Here is a 20979-nt window from a genome sequence, read left to right on the forward strand (position 1 = left end):
GCAATATCAGTATTGTGTGGCCACATTCACAGAATGTTGGACCATTCAGTGCAAATATCAATTATGAAATACACCAAAAATTAATGCCAGTAGGGAAGAGCTAAAGTTCAATGCAAAAATTCTACCAGACGAAAAAGCACTCATTCTCTCAGAGACGCAAATGCAAAATCAAAAAGGGGGAAAGGTACAGTTAGAACATTTAATGTAACTCAGTAACAAAAGAAGGAGAGAAACAGAAAATCTGGAAAGAATAAAAATAATCTTATTGGGAAAAAGTAGGATGAAGTGCATGATTTATGCCACGAGGACCAAAGGAAACAAATTGCAGTAGACTCAGCTATTTCATCAAACTTCTGAGCATCGACGTGACTCTTTTCTCCAGTCCTTGTGGCACTGTAGAGCATTTGTGTATCTCTATTTTTCATACATTTTTTCTCAGATTTGTTCACATACAGTAATATTTTGTCACTACCCTGCAACTGGAAGTCTTTCTCAAGGGCTTTTTCTGGGACAATTTTTCATTTTACTTTTCCTATATTTTATTCCTTCCTCATATTTTGTTGCTTTCTTTTTATTTGTTCTTGAATTATGTTAACTTTATACCAGGCAGATGTACTTGAAAAGGCATGTTACAAGTTGGGAATTAGTTTTATGGGTAGAAAGTATGAGGAAGATTGCACAGTACCAGTCTGCACTGGCTGGATCACAAATTCCTGAGCACTAACAATACACAACATTAATTTTAAAAATGTGTGTATGAGACCACGATGAAATTCATCACACCCTGGCTATGAAGTCAAAACTATATCCTTGCCACAAACCCTACCCTTCTTCATCCCTCACTCTCCAGATGCCTGGTAAAAGATGAGATGCGACTATATGATAATCGGGTCAGTCCAAAAGGGGAAGAAAGTTATAAATAAATAAATGTTCTGTCTCCAGAAAAATATTATATGCCTGACAGTCATCTCTTTGTTGAGTGGAATTTGGTGTCATTGTAACTGCATGCAATGCCTTTCAGTATTGTGACTTCTGCTTCACCACTCATGAGGCTGATGCATGAGACAGACAAGATCAGAATTCATGAAGAAATAGGATCAATATACTGAATGCTTCTCTGTGGTTTTATATATTTCATTTTATAAAGCCCAATTCTTGTGAAAAACTATTTTTTCCCATTGGTTTACAATATCATTCATTAAAGTGCCTAGCTCCTGCTATGGTTGTATACCTATATGCCCTCACAAAATACTGATAACACCTAAATCAGCAATCTGTGACAAAGCTCTGTCCTTGCTTCCATGGGTCCCGTGTTTCCTGGTGGATTTCGCTAGCCTCAGAGGCTCACTGTGACCCTCCATGTAACCCTTCTTTTCTCTAGAGACAAGGGTCACAGTCTACTGAGCCATTTTCATCATAAGCCAGCAAGGGAGGTGAGGAGAAGTTATCCTTCCTTGCACAGTCTCTGTTGTCTCCCAGTCTCAGTGATTAATTGGGGGGGAGCAAAGGGGGGAGCCCAGGCCCACCCTCTACTCCAGGCTCTAGTCCAGGGACCCTAATAGTATCAGCTATGGTAGCTGACCTTTTAGAAACATGACATGTACAATTCCCTGGGCTACTTCCCCCACAGCAGCACTCACTTCCTCAAGTTCCACTTCACCCTTACCTCAGGGCCTCCTTCCTTGTGCCTGATATGGTGTGTACTACTCAGCCACTCCAACAGCACAACTTCCTCCCACAGCTCCTGACATCCACACCCACCTGACTGACTGGGAGGCTTTTAACTAGTTTCAGCCAGCCCCTGATTGGCTTCAGGTGTCCCAATCAACCTAGCATTCTCCCTGCCTTCTGGAAAGTTCTTAATTGGCCCCAGGTGTCTTAATTGACCTAGAGCAGCTTCCATTTCACTTAACCTGGTACCAGGGATTTGTTTAGCCTGGAGTTAATATATCTATCTCCCACTACTTTTCTATAGCCATCTGGCCTTGCCCCGTCACAGCTCATACAATCGTACTGAAGTAAATATTGAATCTGTGACACTCAGGAGATTAGATTATCAAATTTTCAGGGACTAAACGTTGCAAAATTTCTAAGGGATTAAGCAAATTATTTCCCCCCTTGTATATTCCACAATACTCACCAACTCTATGTAGGGCCTAACCTTGGGCACCTGAGCAAAGCCTTTTACCTTTAGGAATTACGAAGAAGTTGGACATGGGAGAAAGATTCCCCATTTCCAACCAGATGTACAGCCCAGTCGCCTGCAAGACTACACCACATCCACCTGTTGCTATGCACATCTGGGGAGCAGCACAGAATTTGGTACAGTGTTTTTTCTTGTGCCATTTCTTTACATTTGCCCAGATGTTGTGTTATAATGTGATGCATCATGGGTGAAATTCTGCTTCTATTGAAGTCAATGGGAGTTTTGCCATTGAGTTCAGGGGGCCAGGATTTTACCTCATGTTTCATTCCATCAGTGAGATGGAATATATTGTAACATGGCTGACATCATTCCACCTGATGCCTTACAAAGGAACACTTTATCTACGAAATATTATGCAAATGTCTGAGAACTACAGTCTAACCCCCCCCCCCCTTCAGTTCCTTTAAGTAGTAGATTTTAAAGGTTGGTCTTATATACTACTCTGTGTATTTTTAAACTGTAGATAATGATTACAATCCCTCTATAGTGGTTGCTGAAAAGTCTTTCCATAGTTGATTAGTTAGTCAGATATGAACTACTGCACAAAATTCTGATCTGCATCCAAACTCACTTCTCAACAGTACCAGAATTCCAGGGTTGTTATGATCCAGAATTTGGGAGCTGTTGGCTTCACCTATTGGAGAAGTAAGTAGTAGGCATGAAGTTTGGAACTGGATATGAAATTCTCCACAATTCAGAGGCGTCTAAATCTTCAGTGTTGGTTCAGGCCCATCCCTTTTATGGACACACCTGTGTTGCCAAAAGGCATGCTGGAAATCCCTGTTACTTTAAAAATATTTAGCAGTGAATAACAAACAGCATTGTATGAAGTGCATATACAAGATATGGCATCTCCATGGCAATAGTCAAATACCATGTGAAAGAAAGCTCCTCAGTCAGGAAAAAGGCGCATGACATACAGGGTTAGGATGAAGCACCTGATATTGCAGCGCTAGTGATAGTAGAAAGTTATGATAGATAGTTCAGAGCAGCACTTCACTTATGTTTGGAAATTTGAACACCAGATCTTTGAACAAATGGCAAAAGAATCTGTAAACTTTTAATCATCAACAGCCTTTACAGGCCATTACGCAGGTTCCCTCTTCCTCTCCCCGCACTCCTGAGAGAATCCACATAGCAGTGAATCTTCTAACTGCATAGCCCACTGATGGCACAGATGGGCCAAACATCGTTGCGCAGAGAGCTGATCCGCGGCACGCTGCGTAGGGGAAGGGGAGTGAACCTTTTGCATGGCTCCTCAGAACACAGTTGGGTGGTGGAACTGCTCTACGTCCACTGCCAAGTGTCCCTCTGTGGCCTCAGAACTGTCTGGATTTGCCCCCACATGAAATGTAGCCATTTTATCCAAACCGGAATAGAGCATTTGAGCTATTGCTCAGTTCCATTTCCTCACAATCCAATGTTAAAAGGTGATCATTAAATTGTATTGAATGATAATTGCTAATCATAATGGCTAGAATACTCAGGATCACATCTAAAGGCACAGTTTAGCCCATTATGATTAACAATTGCCACTCCTATGAGGCACAATCCACCCTTGCTGCCCTCTTGGACTGGGGGAATTAAATTACTTCAGGTCTTGAGAGGGTGCCGCTTACTCCTACCTAATGCCTACACAGCAATTCTTGCCAGAGAGTAGAAGGATGGCACCAAGATCTTAGTCCCTCTCTGGCCCACAAGCTCAGAGATGAGTGTGCCAGGAATCAGATCCATACCAGATCAAAGATCCACGTAGGTTTTAATCAGTTGTGCAGGGGTTGAAGGACCTTACACTGTCATCCTCCACTGCCCAGTGTTAATTTGATTTGCTTTTCAGTTTAAAGTAAGGCTAAATATTAGCTCAAACAAATCCCAACACTTTCACTATTTGGGCCACTGTAGATAATGCCAGTGAAAGACAAGTCATGCATTAGCCTTAAAGAACGTGGCATTTCATTTTTATTAATCAGGCAGTTTTAATTAAATCGCATGTCATCATTCATTTTGTTCGGCTGCATACAGGATGGTTACAAAAAAGCACAGTGGGGAAGCAGGTAGATTAAGATGGTGGTGACCTACACAGTGGACATTGCTGTTTGAGCCATTGTCTGATTCATTTATCAGTTAACATGGTCTTTTGGTGACTGTTTTAAAAGTTAATAAGCATTATGAACACACAACCCAATTTTTACTCCACTCTACAATAAATAAATAAATGTAGAATCTGCGTATCTTTGGCCGTTCCCTTTGCTGGACATATTCCTGAGGAATACAAAACCCACAGACAGCAAGGAAAAACCAGACTTGGATAAGCACCTTTGTGTATAATGTGACTGAGAAGAAAGAGGCTCTCAGGTGTACTGAGTTCTTTGATAATGAAGCAAGTAACTACTTATGTAACACTCAGTATTATGTATTTTACACAGTGCTGTTAATACAGAACTTTATGCAAACAGATGAGACCATGTGCCTTCCTTCAAGATCAGTGCTATCTATTACAGGCCACATTTTTGCTAGAATCCCCAACTCACTGTCCTTATGTGTGTACGTATACTTTCATAAATAACGTTGCACAAGCACGCATAAAGGCCATATTTTGAAAATTCGGCCCACAATTTTAACGCTTCAGGTCCCCTTATCTAACAGCATTCAATTATTTGTGTCAGTGGTGCTGCAGAATGGTCTTGAGGATATAACTGATTAAATGGCACACCATCTAGCAGTGACAGAGCAAGTGGCGCCTTCAAAGCCAAGGTCGTTAGAAGAACTGTCTGGTTTCCTGAAGAAACTGAAGCCAGAAGCAGCTTTTAAGTTTGCATGGAAATGGATTTAATGTATGAGCACTTGTACTTTAATTAACATAGTGAAGAAGACCCAGCCAATGATCTTTCACTTTTATAACTATTCCTGCAAAATGGAGTTTCTGAGTACTGTGTCTGCTGATCTTGCTAATCAGGATTTTTTTTTAATTTAAATCAGTTGCTGTTGCCTGTTAACACATTAGAAAAAGATATTTAAGTTTACTTTTTGCTACTTGAAAGAGAAGAAATCATTATGATGTGCAACTTAGATTTTTGGGGGTCAACAGGGCCAAAGTATTTCCTGTAATTCTGCTCAATAGAAAGAAGGTCCTGGAACAGCTGTCTCACAGTCCCCCTTGGTTGAAATCATGGTCCCACTAAAGTCAACAGGACATAAGCACAGGCTGAAAGTGAAGTATGTATGTATGTGCTGGCCTGATGTTCTGAGGAGGGATGGACTTCAGCTCATGATCAAGTACTTTCCTGACTCAAGGCCCTTGTTCAGTGCAAGGCAGACAAGGTTAGCCACTATTGTATATCTAAAACTAGATGATGAAAATTGAGTTTGGAGTTAGCCTTGCTTTACAGTGAACTTTGATCAGTCCTTCAGTATTTCACCATTTGCTCTGGGGGAGGGGTGGCCTATGCAAGGCCATGTGAAAATACAAGCAATGTGTCAGCATTTCAATATTTATCCCTAAATGTTTTATTGTGAGGATCGTTTGTTGTTTACCATCCCATGACCAGGAGGCAGGGATTTAGAGCCCGTTATCCATCCTACTTTCTTAGTTATTTTTTTAAACCTTGGAGGTGTTTTTAATTGTGTCTTATCCCCAGAGTTCAATAAACTGTCATATTCTAATACTTTTGCAACCAGATCTAAAGTCTAACATGTACTTTATTTTGTTCCACAGTGAGGGATTATATCATCTTCTGTCTAATTCCTAAATGAAAAATTTGTACTTTTCCCCGATAGCTACAAATCTTTTGGGTATGGTTAAATAAGAAAACATATCAACATTTCTGGCCAGATCAAGATGTTTATGAATGTTAGCTGTCATAAATGCAAAAATACTCCTAAGGGATGGTAATTTAGTGTTTCTTTCTTAGGGGATAATGAGTTTAAACACCATTTGGTAAGTCAATAAATGATCTCATTATTTGGAGACGGATCCAGGGCCTGCTGTTTATTCTGGTATAATGACTTCATAGCAGGGCTAGCACAGTATAGAGCTAAGGAAGGAATAAGCAACATTCTGATTCTTACGGTTTTGGCGTGATGGGTAAGAGATCAGGGAATGCACCGCAATGGGTCAGAGAATTTCACTTATCTCTATGTTAATTTGTTCTCAAATAACTCAGATGAAAGGATGATGTATTATTTTGGGAATTCACTACGAGTGCTGGTGCCTTGGTGAAATGGTAAAGGGAACACAAATAAATAATATTGGCCTACAATTATACGTCAAGTATACAGTCAATCTCACTGGAGAAATTTGCATGTTAGAAAGCCATGATAAGATAGATTGCTAGGTTACTTTTTGTTTCTTATAACCATCTGACCTCCCATACCAGGTTGGGTGGGTGGAATACTGTTAATACCTCCATCTCATCTGCAGACTCTAAATTTCCGAGTTATAAATTTAACTTCATTTATAATGTGCCTGCCATCATAGAATCATAGAATCTCAGGGTTGGAAGGGACCTCAGGAGGTCATCTAGTCCAACACTCTGCTCAAAGCAGGACCAGTCCCCAACTAAATCATCCCAGCCAGGGCTTTGTCAAGCCTGACCTTAAAAACCTCTAAGGAAGGAGATTCCACCACTTCCCTAGGTAACCCATTCCAGTGCTTCACCACTCTCCTAGTGAAAAAGTTTTTCCTAATATCCAACCTACTCCCCCACTGCATCTTGAGACCATTACTCCTTGTTCTGTCATGGTGTCTAGTCCCCCATTGTCTATGCAGATGGCTATTTCCACACCCACAAACGAGCCTATGCAAACATATGAAACTGTTGTTGAGGTTGGCTGAAAATGTTGCCTCCAATATTTTAGCAATAAAGAATTTAACTAGCAAGATAATTATTTAATCTGAAACCTATTAGAAGTTCTTACAACAATTCAGTAGCAGCTTGTGATGTAGTGAAAACAGTGCTAAAACTATAACCTGTCACTTAAATTTCAAGAGTTTTCTTCTCGTCTGCTTGTGAACTCGGTAAGGAAATGTGATCTGGGTCCAGCAGCAGTCAGTCTGCAGCCAGCCAGTCTTTAGTAATGTGTGGTGTTCTAGGGAGCAGCTTGCTTTATCTCTCTCTGTTTTGGGGTTATTGTTCTGAATTCTAAGAAATAAAGTGGTGTTACATTTCAACCTTCCAGCAAGAGTATTTATGTTTTTAGCTAACTTTTCTTTGTGTGCCATGAGCATAACACAGCTCACCTTCACTGGTGTTTGGAAGAAAATCTGGGGATACATTCAAGAAAGGGACAAGTAAAACATTTTTAGTTAATATTTTATTATTGGTATTACGTTGGAGATATTGCCTCCCTAGGAATCATAACTCCTCAATGGGAAAAATGTTTCAGTTTAGTTTTTTCTTAGAATTATATTTGTAGCTTATTTTCTCACCACTTACAGTTTACTGTTGTTACAATAATCTGTTTGTGTATATATCTGTTGTTGTTTTAATAGTGTTTTACATCACATTTGTCATTATTGTGTTAACATTTTAAAACCTCTCATTAAAAGTTTTCATTAAAATGGCAACATCTCTATAAGTTTCTGCTACCTTATATATGCTGTACTGTATGCAACTGTCAAATCAAATTAGCTGAGAAAACCTTTTGATTGTAAGTAGCAAATGACACATTGAAGAGCAAGTCAAATAGTAAATAAAATATTTTTGACAATCTGCGGGGCCAGTTTTTACAACATCACATTCCCTTTACTCGTACTGCAGGAGGCTGTCATATGAAAAATTGTTAGCATCATAAAAGTGGGCATTTTGAGGTCTGTTTCCAAACTAGAGCAGGGATAATGAAAAATCACAAGCTATTTTGCCAAAGGAATAGCAATGATTAGGGTTATCATTGTGTCATTGTTTCCAGCAGCCGGATTGATAATTAGATCAATTGTAATTTGGATACCTAGCCTGCCTTCCTATGTACTCAAAACTTCTATTAATTATTATAGTTTTAGTTAATTAACCATTCACATTCCAGCAGCACCTGAGGAGTCCAGTCAAGATCTGGGCTCTGTTGCAGTTGGCAGTGCACAAACACAGATGAAGAGACAGGTAGGAAAGTTTACAGGAGTTTTGTTTCAAGGAAGAGTGGGCCATTAGAAAACTGTTGCTGATCAGGAACGTATATAATTTGTTGGAATTATAGGGCTAAATCGTGAACGTTGAGGGCTTCCAAAGAGCTCTGCATGGGCACAGGGTTCTGCCTGTGTGGATTTTATTATAAATTCAACCTAATTTAGCATCTCAAAACATGTGTTTGTGCAAACACCTAGTTGTGCCACAGGCGTGGTTAAAACTACAGGTTCAAATGTCAAGATTAAGTTGAGAAGCTTTTGAAAATTTGGCCCCCACAACAGATCAAAGACCTCTGTATCTTAAATTCATGAGAGCAGGGATTTAACATGCTTGAAAACTTTCCCAAAAAGTTGAATGTGGTTTTAAAGCTAAATCTGGTCCCTGTGAGCAGTATATATATATATAAAAAAATTGTTAGGAAGGCATGATTAGAGAGTTTTTCAAGATACTTTTTAGTTCTCAAAGTGCTTCACACCTGACTCCTATATCATGCTGGGGTGGGCGGAAGACAGTTAAACCCTCCGTCTCATCTGCAGTCTCAAAACTTACAAGAGTTTTTAATCTTCATTTATAATGTGTCCATCATCATGGTGTCTAGTCATCAGCTACCTATGCAGATGGCTATTTCCAAATGATAAAAAGGTCTGTGGACCTTAAAACCTATTGTTGAAGTTGGCTGAAAATGTGGCCTCCAATATGTACATTCTGCAGATAATTATGACTATTGTAATGTGAATAATTCCTTAAGGAAATAATAAAATTTATGAACTGTTCCACTGCCAGCCTTACAGTATTGGAAAGCTTGTTAACTAAAGAAATGGAATAAAGATAAATAAGTGTTCTATAAATGAAGATGGAGTACTCATAAAAAAGGAAATTGCATTATCAAGTTTGTGCATTGAAATCCTTCCTGTAACAGAGAAGGAGCCACAAATATTGCTTGCTACTGTATATCAGGATAGACCAAGATTGCATCTTGGTGTCCATTCTAATGAATTACATCTCTTTGTTTGCACAGAGGATGTACAAATTTACGAAGTCATTTCATTGTAGTTTGCAAGAGCTCATACTGCATTGTAATTGTAGGTTTGTGCTCTGCATAAAGCATAAAAAGTCAAAATACTATACAAGAGCATAGCATAAGGTAGTAATAAAAGAGACTACAGTCTCTTTAAAAATGCCTCTTGCTGTGTTTCTCACTAGCACTGTGACCATTTGGGGTATGTTCATTAATCCTCTTGTTTAATATCAGAGAGGAATATTACTTACATTGTATATTAGCAACAGTGCTGAATTACTCTGGATGCCTGCACTCTCATTCCTGTACATGGTGTTCTGTAGCTTAAATCAAGAGCATTCTGCTCTGAGTTGATGTGAAAAGGCTCATCTGGTATTACCTGTATGACAATGAAATGGATTGTATTGTTAATGTACAAGGCATAACCTTACCTGATGACCACTTTTGTAGACCATTAAAGCAATGGTTTAAGGCACATTGTGATTGTGTAAGGTTGTTGGGTTTTTGTGGGGAGGGGAGAGGAGTTGGTTGGTTTGGTTTTTGGTTTGATTTTTCCCATCTAACTTTTGGGTGAGTCCAACATAAACCTTGTAACTGGAATTGCAAAGTACTGTAACAAATAATCCTACAAGATACAGCACACATCAAAAGAGGAAAAAATTCTATCCCTGAGAACTGTGGGAGTAGCTATTGAAATATACATCAAAACAGTCTATTCAGCCACTAAGCTACCACAGTTCTCCCGAATGGTGGAATCTTAGCTGATGATGCTACTAGAATTGATAAATGTACAAGCATCTATACTCTGCAAGGATTGTATTTATTACTTAGTATTGTGGGTCACAGAAACCAAACTATTAATAATAGCTAGTATCCAATTATGTAGTACTACTGCAGTCAATAAAGGTACAATTTTAAAAGTCTATAGATTGTGTCTATACATTCTGTACAAGATTTTAAATACCTATTCATATGCACAGCTACAGAGAGATTATGTAAATGATGGGAAAAGAGGAAACAGTTCATTGCTACTTTTTGCTTTTTCATTATTAAAAAAAAAAGATGTGTTTGAAATTGCTCAGAGGTTTGAAATGCTGTTAGTGGTCTCTGCAAAGATGGCATAGTGGACAGATTGCAGATTAAACAACCAAAGACGATTTAGAAATGAAATGTATCATATGTGTTTGCAATTTAGTACACAGTTATTACCGCATTTTAGGGGAATTTGTGTATGATGGCCAAAAATCTGAGGGTGAAATGTGGGTCAAACTAGACATTTCAAATGAAAAGTTTTTGAATTTTTTGCAGGCAAATTTTAAAATTACACAAAGCTAAATGTTCTATTCAATTTGATTCAACTCAAAAAATGTAATTCCATTTGGTTTTTGAAAAGCAAAAAATCTGATCACAGTTGGACCCTAGCTCAACATGCTAACAACTCAATGTGCTTATGAGAAGGGACTGCTCATTCGCACCCTTAGAAGGGTCACTCCAGACTGGAGTAAAAGCACATTAACAGGGAGGAATAAGAAAGTTTCTATTGCCACTACCTGTACAATGCCATTCTGTCAGTAGAGATTTCATTTTCAGATGATCAGTTTAGCAGCTTTCACAAGCATGATATTTTCTAAAAATTAGAAAAAGTGACAAACACTCCTCCTAGTAATGCCACTATTTACTGCTTGGGTCTAAAATCTCTCCCTTTTACATTATGTATTCTTAATTTAAAAATGATAGACTCATAGGACGTGCCTCATTGCTACCTCAGGGCATGGGTGGCTTTGTCTTGTTAGCTAACACAGCTGTGGTATTAAGCAGATTTATTACATTGATTTAATTATTATCTGAGCTTTTTATATATACTTAATAATATATTATTTAAACACATATGACAATCTTCAAAGAAAAACTGACGTGAAAGAAACTGAGGTCTTTATTGTAGGTCATGCTACCAGCTAATGACCGGCACAGTAAGTTCAGCCTAGGGCTGTCAATCAAGGTGTCCATTGTGTGACCTTTGTGGGTCTGCACATGTGAAAAGGGGACCCCTGGCCAGAGCTAAGAAAGCCTCCGAAGCTTGCTTATGATTATTATTCAAAGTAGCTGTCTGTCTAACAACAGCTCTTGATTAGTTACTTTGTTACTCAACAACAGTTCGGTCTGTATTGATTGGTTACTTTGTTAATATATATACTGTATATTGTTACAAGCTCTTTGGGCTTATCTGTTTGCTGGGTTGCTCCACTGTGACTCTGCCTGACCAACAGAGATTCAGTGTTAATGATTTCATTTCTATAATAAAAGCTGTTGTTTAAAATACATACCAAAGACTCTGGAACTGGATATTTCGAACCAGGCCGGTAGCAGGAGGAAACTGCAAAGGAGCACTATTTCCTGAGAAGGGAATGGCTCAGCAGTGCCCAACATTTCTATTTAAACAGTTAGGAACGATCCTTTTAAACTACTTGGTAGTCAAAATAAATAGACTTTCCTAATAATTGAGGTTGTATGTCAGAGACATTCTTGGTAGGCATCAGGGGCCAAATATATCATTAATGTGACTCCATTGAGGTCAAAAGAGATGAATTTATCCTTTTTGGGTATATTATCTGTTGTTTTAGTAAAGACTAATACAAATTGTTCTCAACCATGCTTAGTTTTATAGGCATGTTACTTTCAAACAATATTACTATATGTCATTCTGTACCATATTTTCATTAACAAATAAACATAACAATATCAGAAATATACTGGGTCACATTCAGCCAAATGCTGAGTCAAATTAAGCAGAGGCATAAACAGATTTATTAAAAAAGATGACTATGAAGATGAGCATGGTATAAGTATCTGAACACAATAGAGTAGGTATATGTTCCTCAGAAAATATCTGACAATCGATAGATGTGGAAAAATGTATCACATTTATATGCCAAAGAGGATTTGTAGTAACAGGTACAAAATAAAGAATTCCATCTCTAATACTATGAGCACCCAGTTCAGTCCTTTTGTAAAATGGACACAAATCCTATTGGCTTGAAGGTGTCACCAATGCATTTGGCCTATTGTATGCAGCTTAGAGTCAAGGCCTGATTTTTCAAAGGTTCCTTAACTCAGCTTCAGCCTGCGTCTGTGCAACTTAGTGCATGTGCAGATCTGCGCCTGCACTTTTGGTGCATGAACATCTGTGCTCACAGGTGATAGACTCCAGCATTTGCATACATGGATGATACAATTTCTTTAATCAAAAACCAGCATCTGCATGTGAAAGTACATCAAGCGTTTGCGTTGCAAGGTGTGTGCAGTCCAGTGTTGTGGGTGGATAACTGGAGGCTGCTTGATGGTAATCAGGATCTAAAAATGTAAAAGAAGGGTACAATAATATAACAAAATTCGGAAAGAACTCATCTTACCTAGGTTTTGCCAGTTCATTTATGCTATATAGTACATAGATCTAGCAGATGCTACACATTTTCTAAAAATCATAAAGCAAAGACACAGATTGCATGAGAATTACTCTTCCATATGGCTTGTATAATATGTACAGTACTGTGCCCAGTACCATGCAATGTTTAAAATATTCAATCACATAACCTTTTCTAGGGCAGTCAGTGATCCTTGAGCAGCTCCATGACTCCAGCCAGAAAAGAAAATATGACCTAATCGAATGTGGCCTTAAAAATCAGTTTAATCAGGCTTCCCAAGCACTCGTATGTATTAATTATAATTGTATGGTTATTTCAGGGTATTTCTACAGGGCAGAATTAAGGTTGCCTTAGGTGTGTATTTCCATACCTTAACTGGTTTTGATTTCTTTGAAACTTAACCTTAACTACAGATTTCCTGGTTACATAATGCTTTGCTTTTTTAAATAATTACAACACCACTGTAATGTTTTTGCTGTAGATTACTGACATGTATTTCAATCTTAACTCCCTCTAAACTTAGGTTTTGTCTGGGAATTTAAATTCTGCTCTTTCATTTAAATTATTTGAAAAGCTGAGCAGAAGTTATTGTAGCAGAATATTGGTTTTAAACATTTGCTTGCAAACAGAAGAATGTAAGAGAGCAGTATGCATTTAATGAAAATGCAAAATTCACCTCAGATGCATCTACCTTAAAAACTAACCTGATTACATTTGTATGACGGGGTATATACTGTACTGAAAAGCAGTATATTGACTGCAGAGCACTGCTATTGAAGGAAGACAATGTACTCTGTTATCATGAATGCAGATGGCAGTGATTGTGAGAGGACAAGAAACTTTTTACTGATTCCATTTATTCTAGATGTAATAACAAAAGGAAACCAAACACAGAACTTTTCTCTGGAGTTGCTCTCAGTGTTCTTATTTGTAATGACTTTTCATTTAAAGAAATACATCCTGTAATGGGGTACTGTTGACCTGAGACTGGAATGGCAACACTACATAAAACACTGTCAAATATTCTGTCTATTTCACAATAGGGCTATTTTGGTATTGGTTTTAAACATTTTTTTTAAAATGTGATTGGTCCTATTTTTCATGTTTGTGTAAAGCCAACTACGCTCACTATCCTACACAGAAATGGAGGTAAAATCTCTTATCACTGACCTCCAAAAGTTTATCTAAAATATCTTTTCTGTGCTCTGTTTCCTATATAATGTCATGACCCTAACACCCAATATCTTAAGACTTACAAGTGCTGAAAATTAAGAATTTCCCCTTCCTCACATTTATTTCTCTGATTAGACACCTTAATTCTGCCTCTAATGCAGCAGTGAATGTCAACTCTTCAGCACTTTAGATCATAGTATACAGCATGGTTAAGAGTGTAGCATTTGCCTAGAACTCTTAACTGGGACTCAAGAGACCCGAGTCATGTTCATGAGTCTGCTACTCTCTTGCTGGGTGACCTCAGAGAAGTTTTCCCTCTGTTTTCCCTTTCTATAATATGATCTTTACCTACTTTGGAACTTAGGGCTCAGTTCTGAAAATACCACCATGAATAGTCCAATTGACTATGCCTCATTGTGGCTCATTTTTAGGATTGGGACTTCTGTCCTACAGTGCATGTGACTCCACATCGGTCCTACATTGTTTCTCATCATCTCTCCAGAACAGAGAAACATGTGCAGTGGAGTGTTCTGTTTTGATGAGTGTGTTGGGGGGGTTAGTTTCGGATTTTTTGGCGGGGGGGGGATAGGGATTAATGTTGCTTGTTTTTTTAAAGATATCCTTCATTTGGACCGGCTACTAACACTTCCCACAGTATGCCAAGCAGTGTCTTAATAAGTGCCTTATGAGGTGGTTTATCACCTGATTTGTTTTATATTCTATCCCTCTGCTAATACAACCCATTACTTTGTTCACACTCTTTACTGGTGTTGTGCATTGTACAAATGGTTTCAATAATCTTTCCACAATACCCCTCACATCATTTTCCTAATCAGTATGCTGGGTAACAGTTCAATTTAGCATATATTCTGTAGTTTGCTTCCGTGCTCCCAGGCTAATTATTTCACATTTTTCTACATTTAATTCCATTTTCTGTCAGTTGGCCCTGTCACCTACACTCTGGTTGCATTGAGCCTCATTATTTCTTCTGCCTCCAATTTTAGTATTATCTGCAAACCTGGAAATTTGCTTTCAATGCCTTCATCTAAATCAATTATATAAACATTATTATGAATAACACAGGTCCCCAAACTGACCTCTGCATTGATTGCAGAAGAATAAGCTGTCAGTTGAATCAAAGCTAACAAATATGTAAGATGATGAGAGAAAAGGTGAGGCAGACTGTGGATAACTTGGAAATAACCATTCCTCATTGTGGGGGTGGAGGCTGGTTGGGGTGGAGAGCGTTTTTATACAGGTGCACACACACACAGACACTCACATAGAATCCCTCTTATACATATCTAGCAATCATCTTTGTTTCTGTGTTTGGCAAACTTGTTCTTCCCTTCAAACCAGTTAGGTCTTTTCCACTTTTGGTTAGTCTAATTCTGACTTCTGCTGGGTGTTAAAGGTACCTTACTGTGTCCGCCTGCAGCCATCTGTTACTGGGGATGGGGAAGGCCTGAGAAGGCTCACTGAGCATCGTCCACACTGAACACGCAGAGCCTACAGGCCAACCCAACTCACTGTGTAACTATAACATCGCTGCTCTTAAGTTTCCACAGGTAACATTTTCAAAAGTGCCTAAGTGTCTTATGCATTTAGGAGCCTAAATCCCATAGTAAGTCAGTGGGACACAGGCTTCTTAATCCCGAGAGCACTTTTCAAAATTTTACCCCAAGTCTGTAAAAAGAACATTTTTGCTTCCTTTGTTTGTAAACTGTACTGAGCTGTGCACATGGATATACAAGTCCTAAGCATTATTACATGGCACATGGGGCTTGCAGCCACTATTTCTGCCCACAGCCTGGAATAACAGCAGCTGGGGGCTGCAATGAGGTGAAAGTTGCCTTCTGGACCACTTCCTGCCCTCCTCAGTTTGACGCCAATCCCATCGATTTCCATGAGAGTTACACATGGGAAAGAATGGCAAATGCTGTTTTGTTGTTGTTGGTGAGATATTTAGATCAGGAGAAGAAATATATATTTAGATCAGGAGGAGAATCATTTAAACAGCAATACTTTAAACAAAATCCACCATTCTCATACCAAAGCCTGCTCTGGAGGGCAACAGTGCAAACTGATCACCAGAGATCAAATCCTGGTACCCTTCCTCAGGCCAAACAGTAACCAATCCTGAACTAGTGTCATTGAAATCAAAGGGTCTTTTTGAGGACCAAGGTGCTATTGTAGATGAATAAGGGTACCATAATAGGATTTATGAGTCCAGTTCTGTCAACCTTGAATTATTTAAGTGGGATTATTCAATGTTTCTAGGACTTTCAAGGTGAATACAGTGTAGGCATGTCAGGTGCAGGGAGAGATCTCTGAATATGATAAATAGTACAATTAAAATGAGATCTATGAAAATCAAACCCTTACACTTCTCAGAGACTTTTCCTTGGGTCATGTCAGATGCTCCAAGATTCAGCATACTATAGAACATCTGTCGCATATTTAACTTGGGCTGTTTGGCCATTTAGATCAAACTGGATATTAGTCTGTACTTCAGGAGGGAGCAGATGCTATTGACCATGTGAGAACTTACAACATTTAGATGCTATCTGAAAAACTGAAATTTTGCCCCTACTATTTTTGATCAAGTGGGATGTTTGCGTACAACTTTGACAATCATCAAAGAAGGCCAGTAGGGAGGTCAATTTCATGCTCTGAGTTAAGAATGGAATCTCTGGAAGTGAAGTAATCTCTATTACCACACTACAGTTGCAGCACTGCATACAAGCTAAAGTCTTGCATTTGAACCTGGGACGTTTATGCTGAGAGGTGAGAGTGTTAATATAACCTTTGGGTGGGCTCGAGTTCACTTCATTGCCCTTCTCCAGTGCCTAAAACCTCTCCAATTCCCATAGAAAAGTAGCTGGAGACCCAGAGTTCAGTCTCTAAGGATTTTCAGCAAGGATTGCACAGGGGCAACCTCCCCACACTCAAGTCCCAAAAGGAACTAAAGAAATGAATGTAATTAAATAACTTTATAAAATCTGATGAAGAAACAAATAATCTAATTTTTCAGCATAACATTTTATAATCCACAGACATTATCTTCACAGTTATACATAGACATAAATAAAGAAAACAAATTAAAATCTGAACAGTTCAGTCCCCACAGAAACATAGTGAGAAGAAACTGAGAGTTCCCAAAAGCTTAGGCTTAGTTCACCTAAGTCTCAGTTAGAATCTTGGATCACCAAATCTATACAGTTTTCTGAGTCTAAAACAACATCTTCCCTCCACTTGCTTGTAGCAATCTTCAGCTGGAATCCACGCAGACTCTTCCTCTGCTGCAATTACTGTTACCCAATCAGCTAACTGACTAACCAACCACTCAGTTAAGTCACAAATGTATAGATTTAAAGAAAACCCTGCTGCAAAATGCTTCGGAGTTAGGGACAAAAGCCTGCTTTCTGCTCCTGGGCTCAGCTTCTCCCAAGTCACACAAGGCACATGGACCTTTGTAAAGCATCTGCCCTGGCTGCTCACACTCCTGGAGTCTGACCCCAGCAACAGGGAACCTATGGGAGCATACCCAAAACTACCACACCCAATTCCAGAAAGTTCTGGATGTGAAGGGCTAAATCTGCCTAGCAACAATGACCCAGACACAACTCACGCCTATCTCCCCCCAGTGGGTCTCTTAAAGAGCTTCTCCCTATTAGGCACATGGATTGCACAAACACGTTAGTTGTACTGGGACACTGCGAAGTTGTAGCCTGAGTTCCACAAAACATTCATTCAAGCCTTTGTAGCTCAAACAGAAATTCATCAAAACCCTTAAAAGCCTCAACATAGGAATTAAAGATGTTTCAATGGGATGACACTTTAGTTGCACCAAATGATTTTTAAATTGTTATGGTCCTATTTGTTCATATATCCTGTCTTTTGGGGGGCCAGATATAAAAGCAGTATTGATTTCTTTCTCATCTCCTACTAAAAATGTATAACATTTACCAACTGATTATATGAAACAGTATGGCAGGGAGCCACTAGAACATTACGTATCAGTTGCAGCTAGAGCTGGCTGACTGCTCGTCATTGAAAACATTATTCAGCAAACATTCCCAGTTTTCAATGAATAATTTATTGAATTTTATTGCTGTCTTTGACCAGTTTTAATTGTAGCCTGTCATGCAGTGCTTGTGTAGCCTAGAAATGAAACTGATAATCCCAGTTTTTGCTAGGGTATCTAGAGATCTAAGGCATCAAACATCACTGGGTCTAGGTTGAAGTTATGAATCCTGCTGTTTTGAGCTTACAATTACTTTACCATATTTATGTATGTTCTTCTCTATTCCTTCCTTTCATATTTTCTTTTCTCTTCCTTTACCTTTTTCCTCTCTTCTTGTTCTTTGTCAACTTTCTGTTACCTAGCAGCTCTGTGTTCTTGGGGAACCAGGGCACAGTACCCAGACTGCTGATTCACGAAAGACCTGCCCCCACAGCCTCTGCTTGAACCAAATCTGCATCAGAAGAAAGACTTACAAAAAGCAATGAAAAGGCAGTGGGAGACACACCTAAACCTCTGGGATAAGGATGACAGAATTAAGGAAACTTCCCTAGCCCCATTTGCATCTAAGATAGGACAAGGAGGCATCTCCCTTAGCATAGAGACTGGAGAACAGAGATTCCAAGGCAAGAACTGCATGGAACTCTGGGACCAGAAAAGCAGGGAAGCACTGCATGATGGGGGATCTCTGCTCCAGAAGTTAATGAGCCCACGCCTGCACACACCCAGCTCAGTAGTTATCAGACCAATTCTAGTAATAAATCCTTTATTGGTATCCAAAATACTGAAGCTCCCTAACTGTACTGTGAGTGCCCTCCAAGAAACTCTGCCCAAAGCCAGGAATGATCAGCTCCCATGTCTAGCCTGAACAAAACAACTTAAGTATTTTCCCTTGTTTAGTCATAAACAAATCTAGTGTTCTCCCTTGAACCATTGTTGTTTCTCTACAAAAACCCCTATCCATGCTCAAGTAAGTGTTCTGATGCCTGGATCCAAAATCTGCATCAGTTCCATTGGGACTTCATCTTCTCCTGACTGATCATGCCAGAGGCTCTGCCTGTCTCCAGCACTCTAGACCCTCAGCTACCACCACCATCTAGGACCGCCGATCAATTCAAGCTTCACAGAGTGGTGAGAACCCAACTCTCTCTCTCTCTCTCAGTATAGCCTTCTGGCCCTGAATTGTGTGATCAGTTATAGTTTTCTAAACCTGACTTTTATAATCAAGTTTAAGTTTGATTTAATGTTATAACTGTTTTGTTTGTTTGGCTCCCCTATGGTTATTAACTGGCAATAAATAACTTTAATGATTAAGCTGGTTGCTTCTCTCTCTCTCTCTCTCCCCCTCCCCCCGCATGGGTATTTTTTGGTTTCTGCATTCGCTCTGCAGCAACGCTCCTCGTATCTAAGCTAAAAGATCCCTGCAGCGACCAAAAATCCTGTGGGGTTTGCTCATCAAGTGGGTTACTACCAGAACAATTGTAACGTAAAAGTGGGAATAGAGACGTGCTGAACCTGGGCCATATGAGAGTGGCAGCTTGGAAGTGCTGCCTGACCCAGCCTGCTTGGGTGTACTCTATTCCGGTGCGGTGCCCAAGCTATATGAGGGTGGCAGCTTGGAGGTGCTGTTGGCCCAGCCTGCTGAGCCCAGGGACATATAAGGGGTCAGCTTGGGAGTGCTGATTAACCCATTCCTCTAAGATGCACTCTGTTAATGTGTTCATCTGATTCTGAGGCTGGAAGAACCCAGCCCTGGAGAACCTCGGGCCTGCAGGATAGTTCCACTGGGAGAGAACTTGCAGCAGGGATAATTAGAGCCCCGTATGAGAACACAAGTGACACAAGCAGTACATTGATAGAAGACAGAATCGCTCCCCCGCCCCCTCCCCCAAGAGTAATCCTAATAAATGAGCATACTCCAAAGTAACAGGCAAAGCTGGTAACACTTTCCATGGTCCCATCTTTAATGTCTTTTCAATGCCCATTTTTCTCTTGCCTGTGCACTGTATATTTTCCCCTCCCTACCATATTTTCCTACCCTTTATTTATTAATATTATTATCGGCCAATCAACGTTTTCTCTGTGAATAGGTCCTTCAGCAAACACTTTTAAATGGATGAATTTCCCCTGTGCTGATGCAGCTCAATGGAGTAAATGCACATTTAAAGAGAGAGTTTCTCTGAGCCATTTGAATTCCCTGTAGGTTATGGGTAAATATTAGTGGTTATATGACTCTGATAGTATAATGGGTCCCTTATGATACCGTGATTTTCTGTAGCCTCTTCACATTAGAATTTTAGATTTAGATTTTAGATTAGATTTTCTGCAGCCTCTTCCCTGCCCGGCCTAGAAAAATATGTGTAGATAGATATACAGAGTATGTATCATAACATCGATGAATGCAAAATAAATGGTACCAACTGGAGGAGGAAGAGAAAACTGAATCAATCAATACCTCCATGCCAAGCTGCATCAGCCCATAGTAAGTCACAAAGACAGCTAACCTATCCAAGTGTAGAAAAAACAGATACAAACCCTGATCCTGTTCCTGGAGGAGTCAGAGTCAAAACAGCCATTCACTTAAACTGAGTAGAAGTGGGATCCTTACATACAAAACTGTCTTGGAATGAGGGTGGAGGGTTTTTTTTTTTTAAAAAAAGAAAAAGTAAAGAAATAATGTATGCTAATGAGCTTTGAACACCACACCCACCCATGCCTTATATGTCCTTCTGTGCAATACAGTTGCCCATGATGTGGTTTACATGCCTATCAAAAAACAAGATGAAAAAATAGATGGCAAAGCCCGTGGCCTCACAATAAATCCTGTAACGAAAGAGAGCAGTTGGAATTACAAAATATTCTTGTCACAATGTTGAAGATGTCGGAGGAACTGTCTTAGATTGAGGTGTCAATAAGATGAGGTTTTGGACTAAACTGATAAATTAAACAGCAATAAATCACCAGAATCAGATGCTATTCACCCAAGAGTTCTGAAGGAACTACAGTTAGTAGGTCTA

At 39.3% G+C, this 20979-nt stretch overlaps 1 protein-coding gene across 4 annotated transcripts in view; it reads right to left on the reverse strand.

Annotated features, from left to right (window-relative positions):
* The window catches only part of ZNF804B (zinc finger protein 804B), a 353090-nt gene that overhangs the window by 77731 nt on the left and 254380 nt on the right, over nucleotides 1–20979 (reverse strand). The window contains exon 1 of one of the 4 annotated variants that reach the window (XM_075125870.1): nucleotides 9595–9685. The exons of the other annotated variants lie outside the window; for them this stretch is intronic. Coding sequence (XP_074981971.1) covers nucleotides 9595–9654 — 60 coding nt within the window. The 5' untranslated portion in view covers nucleotides 9655–9685. Of the gene's footprint in view, nucleotides 1–9594; nucleotides 9686–20979 lie in introns of those variants that run through there. 4 annotated transcript variants of the gene reach the window in all.

This window comes from Caretta caretta, chromosome 2, assembly GCF_965140235.1.
Source record: "Caretta caretta isolate rCarCar2 chromosome 2, rCarCar1.hap1, whole genome shotgun sequence".
Classification (NCBI taxonomy): Eukaryota; Metazoa; Chordata; order Testudines; family Cheloniidae; genus Caretta; species Caretta caretta.